Source organism: Bombus pyrosoma, linkage group LG15, assembly GCF_014825855.1.
Source record: "Bombus pyrosoma isolate SC7728 linkage group LG15, ASM1482585v1, whole genome shotgun sequence".
In the NCBI taxonomy this organism is placed as follows: domain Eukaryota; kingdom Metazoa; phylum Arthropoda; class Insecta; order Hymenoptera; family Apidae; genus Bombus; species Bombus pyrosoma.
Genome location: NC_057784.1, coordinates 3,323,502 through 3,332,919, shown reverse-complemented (window position 1 = coordinate 3,332,919; position 9,418 = coordinate 3,323,502). Strand labels below are relative to the sequence as shown.

The 9,418-nt window shown below is 44.7% G+C and overlaps 1 protein-coding gene across 4 annotated transcripts in view; it reads right to left on the bottom strand.

Annotated features, from left to right (window-relative positions):
* Window positions 1-9,418, bottom strand: part of LOC122575706 (mushroom body large-type Kenyon cell-specific protein 1) — a 130,452-nt gene that overhangs the window by 20,552 nt on the left and 100,482 nt on the right. For all 4 annotated transcript variants that reach the window (XM_043745029.1, XM_043745030.1, XM_043745028.1 and 1 more), the window contains 3 exons: window positions 4,775-5,207; window positions 2,185-2,425; window positions 431-1,319 (listed from right to left, as the gene is read on the bottom strand). In XM_043745029.1, the coding sequence (XP_043600964.1) occupies window positions 431-1,319; window positions 2,185-2,425; window positions 4,775-5,207 (1,563 nt within the window). The remainder of the gene's footprint in view (window positions 1-430; window positions 1,320-2,184; window positions 2,426-4,774; window positions 5,208-9,418) is intronic.

Below are 9,418 nucleotides of genomic sequence, written 5' to 3'. Positions count from 1 at the left end.
TAAACGAAAACTCAACAAAAGGGACAATACACGGCAGAAAATTTAATCTAATCGTACGATTGAGATAAACCGGGCAAGGCTATGAGATCGGGTCAAGCACGAGCACGTACCTGACGCAGATTAACCGTGACGCGAGATAGCGACATTCGTGCTCGACTTACGGTGTCGATTGTTAAAACGGGGTCGACTACGCGTAGACGGACGGTTTTTCGGAACACGCAGAGGTCAAAACCGTTTGAACAGTTAAGACGCAGAAAAGAAAAACGACGTCAACGACAGACGCGTAGACGTAAACAACAGTCGCCCGCCGTTGGTCATTGTGACAAGGCGATGATCTGCCGATCAGAAATCTACAGATTGGCTAAAGCGTTCACATGCTTATCGAACGACTCGATGTAAGCAACGATGCACAATCCAGACACGAACGTACCTCTTCCTTGGCCTCATCAGGTGCCGTTCCTTAACTTTGTACTCGAGGGTGGAGTGTGGTACTCCGTAATAGCTGCCTGCACGATGCACGCTCATTTCACCCCGCTGAACCGCGCGCACAGCCTCCACCAGGCTATCCCTGTCGTAGTTCCTATACTTTCCGCGTTTCGGTCTGGTTCCTTTGCCGCCGGTAGCTGGTTTCGGTTTGTTCGCTTCTTGGGCCTGCGGTTTCGCCTGCGACTGGGCTTGCTGCGACGCCGGCTGAGGCGGTGTGTATCTGCCTCTTTTGAACGGACTCGGATCCGTCATTATCGCTTGCTGCGACTGTACCACTCCGGCCGGTTGACATCCGGGCATTCCGGGTGTCGCGACCGTTTGACCCTCTTGGAATTTGACGCTGATGCTTTTCGCGATCACGTCGCGGAAATTCACGGCCACCGTTTTCCCCACCAACGAGTTGGTTGGGCTGCTGGTGCCGGAGAACGCTGGACTCGCTCGTTCCAGGAGACCCGGACTCGAGGCTGCTGTCGCGGCCGCGAATCCTTGCGCGAATGCGGCCGACGTTGGCTCGCCGTTTTTGCTCGAACATCCAGGCGTGCTCGCGGGCTTGTAGGACGGAATCTTGAGGATCGCTCTGCCTTGAGCGCTGTCGCTCGCCTCTTCCTCGATGTTTGGGTTGAAGTCGTCGTTCGTCATCGGGCCACGTTGCTGCTGCTGCTGCGTCTGCGACTGTGCCTGGGCTTGCGGGTGCGTCGAGTGCGGTTGATGGTGATGGAGCTGCTGATGCGGTGGCTGCGACTGGTCCCCGTTTACGCTTTTGTTTAGCCTCTTGTCTTCGCTCATCAGCCTTCTCATCACCTCTGGAATGCGATAGTCTTGCGTCTCCATGCCTGTTAACACGACAGTGATAGTTTCAGTTATCAATCAAAAGTAGCGTACGTGTTTGTTAAGAAATACGATTTCGTTGGTTCTTCACGCCTACGAACATTTGTCGTAATCGTGGATTAGCCCCTGAGAACTGTTTAAGCCACTTAAACGAACTTCCATTCAGAAAGTGGAAAAAGTGTCGCCGACCCGTCGACCACCATCTGGCTTCTATCGATTTCCGAAGACCTACTCGCTCGTAATACACTTTTCGACTTTCGTCTCGGCCCTTGCTATACACCGGTCAGCGAATGAGACGGTCTAACGTCTATCGGAAATAACCCAAATCTCGTGTTTCGACGGACGTACGTACACCATTCCATGCACTTAACTTTCTTACTATGGTTGCTATCGCGGATTTTATCTTCCACTTGCGAAAATACTGATTTTCGTTTTTACTTTTGTTTTCATCCCCTCTAACCTCAGCTACACACGTTTCGATAGATCTGCGAGCTATAAAATGTATCTGCACATACTCTGCTTCTCCAAGCGAAGAACCTTTTTCTCGGATACTACGTTTCATCTCCATGGTACGAAGGAATCTTCGTAATACTAAATAACACGGAATTTAACATATACTTGCATTTAATAATACGTGTATGTTATAACAACTACAACGACGCGCAGATACTTTTCGTAATCGCTGCGTGTACCACGTATAATTGTAAAAAGTATGTACATAATACGCTGACAGTAGTTCGAAAATATTTTAACAATATTTGACCTTCGTCGGAACACGACGCGCTTAAAAATTTGTTGGTTCAACGTTCTTGAAACGAAAGAAGAACGAAAAGAAGCTAACTGGGAAAAGGGTTAAAGCGTGTTTCTTACCTTTAAATGGCGCAGCTGCTGCAAGCATCTTTTGAATATACGGGCCGATGTTGGCGTGTTCGAGCCCTGGCCACTCGGCTCCCGTCTCGTGTCCTCGTTGCAGCAACGTTCTGAGGGAATCACCGCCGCTTCCTTCGAGGGCGGAAAACCTGACAAGGTCTTCCAAGGACAACAGTGGCTTCAACAGAGCTTTCTCCACTTCTTTCTCCTCTTCCGCTCCGGACAGTTCTTTGTCGTCCACCTGTTAAGAATATTCCTTTCTAGCGTATTCCACACATTCTAGCCGCGACAAGGAAACGAATAATTCGAAACACGAATCGTTAACATCGATCGGTCCTCTCGAGGAAAGTCTCGTCTTACGTCGATCTTTATCGTAAAATCGGTATAACACTTTCTTGGCGACATTCTTTTCGCTAGCAGGATTTCATCGAGAGGCGTTCTTCTGTGTTTGTATTTGCGTGTATGTCTGTGTTGTAACAGTGTCGATTGTCCATGTAAATTCATACTCTTCTTCGTCGAATGCAGTATGACCAAGCGTCATGCAGGAATTTGCCGGATAGAATCGTTCGCAAAAAGCATGTACGACGTATAGAAAACTAAAAAGGACATAGAAAAAGAAAGGAACGCTTTGCCCAAATGTTATTCTCATGTAAAGTTTCCTGTAACGGGGCCGTTTTTTCGCGCGAAAAGAAAGAGAAAGGCAAGGTCGAAAATTGAAAACCAGCTCGAAAGTGTCTCGCTCTCCGACGAATAAAAAGGACCCGGTGCTATACACCGGCCATTGCCTCGTAAATATTACTCAAACAACATGCATTCAAACTAAAAAATTCTACCAGGACTAAACTACCTGCGCTTCTCCTAATGACACCAGGCAGAACGTCGTCAAAAAGGAAAATGAACCATCGATTATTCGATATTCCAACATCCATTTCCCAACAAGCGTCGTGCATCGTTCGAATGTCAAGATATTACGGACGCTTTTGGAAAATTAATTTTCGTCTAACGTGTATCAGTTTCTCGAATATATGTTGCCGGATAAGCCACGCCACTTGTCAGCATGCCTTGCTATTGCAACGCCACGTAGAAACGATTACTTCCTGACATTCCCTTGCACCATAAAACCGACAGCTGTACTAGTAATACTGAAGCACGATCGTCTGTACAAAACACATGGAGGATGCATGGTGTCGAGGTCGGAAAAAAAAGCGTATGTACTCGTGACAACGAATTCGAGGGCCCTAAGAGCCCGTCGCGAACAAAAGCTCGCATCCAAGAAGAACACTCTCCTCTCGGCTCGAAACGATCGTCCCGAAGACTTACCTCGAGTCTTGCAACCTCGCCAAGACCAAGCGGCCGTGTGTTAAACTACAAATAGTGAGATAAAAAAGTTAAACAGCCCATGCAAAAACATTCGACACTACTGAGCATCACGGCAACCGATAACGAACCGCGTGAACCGATAACGATCCATCTTCGTATTAATCAGCTTCATTTTCCTTTACTTATAGTCAAATTAGAAGATCGAATACGCTCGTACGACAGTTGCAATCTCTCGTACCTGTATATACTTTGCGAGTCGATCGGTTCACGCGAACTCTACGATCACCGTGGCAGAGGTATGTTTTGGGGAAGCTCCATTCGTTCTTCCTAACCAAAACCACACTTAGATACAAATAGGCGGTCTTCCTTCGCGAACGAATTATCGAGATTCAACTGGTCTTTTATATCTCTCTGCAACCCCCCTCCCCATTCCCTCTCCGTCATATTCTCTCCTTGTCCTTGGATGCGTCATCTTTCGCTTAAGATAAATCGCGTCCAAAGGCATCATCTCCTCTATCGAGCGTAATCTTTCCTCGCAACGTCCGATAACTTATGATTAATGACGGTGGAACGTGTATCGAACCTGAAAGGAACTGCACGGTAGACTTTTTAATTAAACAATCACACGTATACGAAGAATTGGAAATCGAATCGAACGCATGGAGATACTTTAGAGACGGAAAATCACCACCGAATCTTCTATGCAGAAACTTTTACGAGAGGAAACGTTTCTTTTTCCTCTTTTTCTTTTTTCTTTCTTTTTCTTTTCTTTTTTTTTTCTTTTTTTTTGAGAGATGAATATGATTTCTCGATTTAATATTGGAAATGTTGGAGCTATTCCTCCTACCGTCACTGACACGATTATCGGACATTCTCGACGTAACGATAACTCGGTCGACGACTGTCACCGAGAAGGAAACTCGTGCCACCAGTGTCAGAAGAAGCGTGGTTTCGAAAAACGATCTACGTCCTAGCGATCCACACTCGACCCTATAAGATACTTTCCAGTTTGGACGCTCTCTCAGTTTCGGTATATTTGCTGTTACAATTACTCAATTCTCGATCAATTGCCAATTCTCAATTCTCGGTTACTCAATTATCGATTCACCGATACATAATTCCCTCTGCTATAGGAAGTTAGGTACGGATACAACATGATTTATCGTATCGTCGCTCTTTTTCATTACATGTTCCCGCACCCTCTGTTTGCCTCTCACTTCTTCTCTCGCTTTCCGGTTTCTCTTTCTCTTGTTCTGTCCCCAAAACCTACCTCATCCACTTGCGGGGGCGGAGTGGTCGCGGAGGCGTTTTGGGTCGTATTTGGTGGTGTTGTAGTTGTAGTAGTAGTAGTAGTGGTGGTGGTGGTGGTGATGGTGGTGGTGGTGGTGGCTGGGGCGCCGGGCTCGTGAGGGTGTGAGTGGGTGCTAGACAGGGACGCGTCCCTTTCGCGTTCCATCGCAAGCTTGTAGACCTTGTTGCGCAGGGTGCTACGCGGTATCCCGTAGATCACGGCCGCCCTTCGTGTGCCGAGCTTGCCACTCTGGATATCCCTGAGCGCGGCTTGCAGTTCCTCCTCGGTGTAGGCCCTCCGGCCACCCCCGGCACCCACCACGGGGACACCACCGACGCCTGCCGCAGCTGCTGCTGCCGCCGCCACGGCCGCCACTGGCCCGGTCATACGTGGTTTTGCACGATAACAAGAACTAAAACATTCAACATAGTATCGTTTATCGTATCATCAATTCGCGTTACCATTTATCCTCTCCTTTACTCTCGACCGTCTAGTCGCTAGACCGTAGACGTTCATGCAATTTTGTATTTTTGCGAATGAAACTAAAGAAATGGAACCTAAACAGAAAACTAACGGGGAATTTGTTTTTTAGGAAAGTGTTTAACATAAAATTGAAACTACGCATCGTATATACCGATGATAGAGTCTTTGTATCTTACTCGAGCTTGGAATTCTTTCTAAACTCTTTTTTTTTTTTGTTTGTTAGAAAGATAGAATTAGGACGAAAATGATGGAAAGAACGTAGGCAGTAAGAAACAAGTCAATGTTTAATCTCGCTATTTCTTGCCGCCCTATTGCATATCTCTCTATCCTGGTTCATTTCAAATTCCTAAGCCGCTTCTCCGTCTGTTCGATCTACTAAATATCGCAACAAGTATTCTACATTTGATATCTTATTGAATGTATTCCGCAGACATTTGCAACATTCCAAAAATCCATAAAGATCTGCAATCTACTTTGCACGTTGACGTACCGACGAATCGAGATTCCAGATATTTAACGAGGCCCGATAATTGCACAATCACGCTATATAACACGCCATACCGATATCCTCGTAACGAAGTTACTGGGTTATCGGGTGGTTTTCGTACCATAGACTCACGTGTAGAAGCGGTTCATTGGCCAAGCTGTACCAACGTTTCCCAGCCACGTGGCCGTCGAGGTACGCGCACGTGTTGTACACGAGAAACGAATCGATCCAACAGAGTGTGTCTCGTTAACGCTTTGATCTTTGACCTAGCCGGCTGTATTAGAACGAATTCTAGCTGCGAAATTAGACGGGCTAATGGCGAGAGAGCTGTCAGTTATTACGCAATTAAAATGTTCCTCGAATATGATTTATACGAGCCGTTTAGAAGTCAACGTTGAACAACTTTATAAATTTAGAAATACAGAGAACTGATAACGTTGCAAACGCTGTTTTTTTTTTTTTTGCAATTTACCTTGGACTTTGTTATCACGTTACGAGTACTCGAACGATCACGATGTGAAACACGGAGAAAGATCAAAGTAGACAAATCGAAGAAAATCAAGAAAACGATCGGTTCCTCCGCAACATCCGCGATATTCATTAAATTAATATACCGAGGGATTCAAAATTGTTTCCAGAATTTCACATCGAACGCACGTATCCCGATCGTTCGTTAAACGCGTGTTTATGTAATGAAATTAAGGAATTAATAAGAAGTTGAATTGTCCAGTTTGCCTTCTGAACGACTGCATACGTATCGTACATGGTCGATTTATTCCGCCTTTTACGTGTCGTAAGTCTCCTGTTATTCTCCCGCTGATGCTATACATATTCATCGATACCTTTTGTTCTTTCTTTTTTTCCTTCCTGCTTGCTTTCTTTATCGCCGAATTAAGAAATTTCAATTTATATCGCTGATGGCAGTTCGAGGAATCGAATGACGCAAAGACGACAGGTAGCAATCGGGCTGCTACAGTCTGTCTCGTTGTTTAACAATAAAATTGATAGGAAGAATTCCACGTAAAAGATGTCGCCGCTTGTTGGTGATTCGCAAGAACCGTGGCCCCCCGTGATGAGTTCGTCGACCTATTCTCTCTCGGACAGCAAAGTAAGCTGATAAAAGTGTATTTCGACCGTTCTACCCCCTCCTAAGCTTCGCCACCGCTTCGAGTGCCGCTTGCAACAAACGTATCTCTGCAGCCTTTTATTCTTTATTCGCCGCGATACCTGCTGCACTGCAAATTTAGCTTCTCTCTAATTATCCTAATTAACCATTCGACGAAAGATTAACCCCCGACGGCGCGATAACTGCAATTCGGAAAGGACGATTTAGAAAATAATTATTTCTTTTCCGTCAGGATTTCATTCGTTTCTGGTATAAAATACCAAAGATACTTGCTCTCGTGAGAAACGAATGTCAGTAATTTTCAAACGTTCAAGGAGATCGCGTCTAATCCCAGAAACAAAAATGAGAAGATAGTTAGTTTCGATACAGGATTGTCCGCGAATGAGGTTATTCTTTCGTAAGAAGAAAGAAAAAAAAAAAGAAAAAGAAATGCGATTTATCGTACTTCTTACCTGTGACCTTGCTATACTAATCATCGAATGACGTCAAAATAAAAGATCAACCAAAATGAATTTCTCATGACCCTGCGTTATCCTATTCCAGCTATTTAATGTCTAATCTATATGCTATTCCTTAGAGACATAAATAATTAGCGCTTCGTCGTTGAACTCGTAATTGCTCCTATTTTAATCCATCATTGTCTGTAGCACCGATTAAGATAAGAGGCGATTGCGGTCTGACGAAAATGATCAATAAACGCTTGCGAGAGAGATCCGGTGTCGTGTGGTCACGTGACGTCTGTTATCTGGAAATTCCACGCGGTACAAGAAAACTTTGTCAACAGCGTCGACTCGAACGATTGTTCGTCCGGTTGATCGTTCGAGCTTCTAATTTTTCGACTTTACTCGCGTGGTTTCGACGGCGGGCTATCTTATCGTTAATTGCGGTAGCGCGCATGCGCCGCCGCGAGCCGAGACTCTGGCCCCGTCTCCTTTTCTCCAGCGTTCCTCTCCGCGTTTCGATCTTTCTCGCGCGGCGTACGACACACGCGAGGTACTTTGTGCCTTCGATGTGTCAGGAGGTGCAGATTACGGTGGACTAATAATAGACGACGATAAAAATTTGACGCGCAAAATGTTCCGCGGGGAAAACAGCGAAAACACGAGGGCAACGTACGGACACGGTTCGCGACTTTGACTCGGCGTTATTCGTCTTCTCCCTGTTTTCCCTCCCTCCGTTTCGTTCCTTCGATCATCGTGCCATTTATTCATTTTTTTCCCCACGAATAACGTCCGCTTCAAGGAACGTTATATTATTTGGAATCTATAACGTTCCTCCATTTCGACTTACTCATGCTGAGATTCTTGAATTTTTATGTCTCGACCTTGTTTTCGTCTCGGCCGACAACAAGATTTTTAAATGCTCGCTTCGAATGTTCGTGAAAATTAGCGAAAATCTACAAGTCTGACAATCGGCGAGAAGCGTATTAACGAATTAAAGATACATTCCACTTTACACTCTTTTGCCAGACACGTTGTAACGCGTTATCCTATCTGAACTATCGACAAAGCGAACAAAGACTACGCACTTCTCTGAAATCACCAAAAGTCTAAATAATAATAAAAAAAAAAGCCTATTACTAAAAGTTTAGGAAATAAGTCAAAGTATATTTAGAAGTATAACACGGAGTGAAGAACGTAGAACGAATTATAAATGTAACGAGATTTTTGTTGTATTCGTGTGATATATCGCAATGCGTTATCCTACCTGAACTTTGTACAAAGTAAATTAATTACTTTAATCATCTTTGATTTCTATCTCTATCGTTAATTCTTAACGTTGATTTTTATCGTCAAACAAATTGAAGATTCGAAAGATGAATGTTTCCAGAAGATATTTAGCATAATAACGACCGTGTCTTATTTTCATGATAAATTCAACAAGTTTTTCAGCAATGGTATAACACGATTCGCTAGAAAATGATTGAAAGAACGTAACAGGGTTAAGAAACATTGAACTTGCCGACGCTTAAGTGAAAACTCGGGAAGACAGGCGGTTCGTGTTTTATCGCGAAACGTTATTCAAGAGAGCGCGTCGATTTTAGCTTTTAGAATTTTTAGCAAGGATCTTCCGATTTCTCTTCCGTTCATCTTCGATTAACTTTCACGGCCGATTCGGGCGCGCGCGAAGTTTCTCCTGGCAATTTTCGAGTCACCCTTTGGAACGGACGCGATGTTGAACCCGATAACCGGCAGGTTTCGTACGAAATAAAATACCCGCTACCATTATATGTATATTTTCATTCGACAAACGGATAAACGGCCGTACGAGCGCGATAATTTTCGCGGCACGCGAATTCTATTGAAGAGATTAATGCGCGGATAACGTGTATGCTTCGACACGAGTGTTTTCTAAACAAACCGACAAAAAAATTGTAACAGACTTTCGTGCAAATTTTCGTAATGAGTAGCCGGACGAGCAACGGGATGCTCGGCGGAAAATTTTCCGAATAAGCAAACAACGAACCGTGGAAACTTTTTAATTACCGTTTCGTACGCCGCCGCTATAGATTCGAATCGTGTACCGT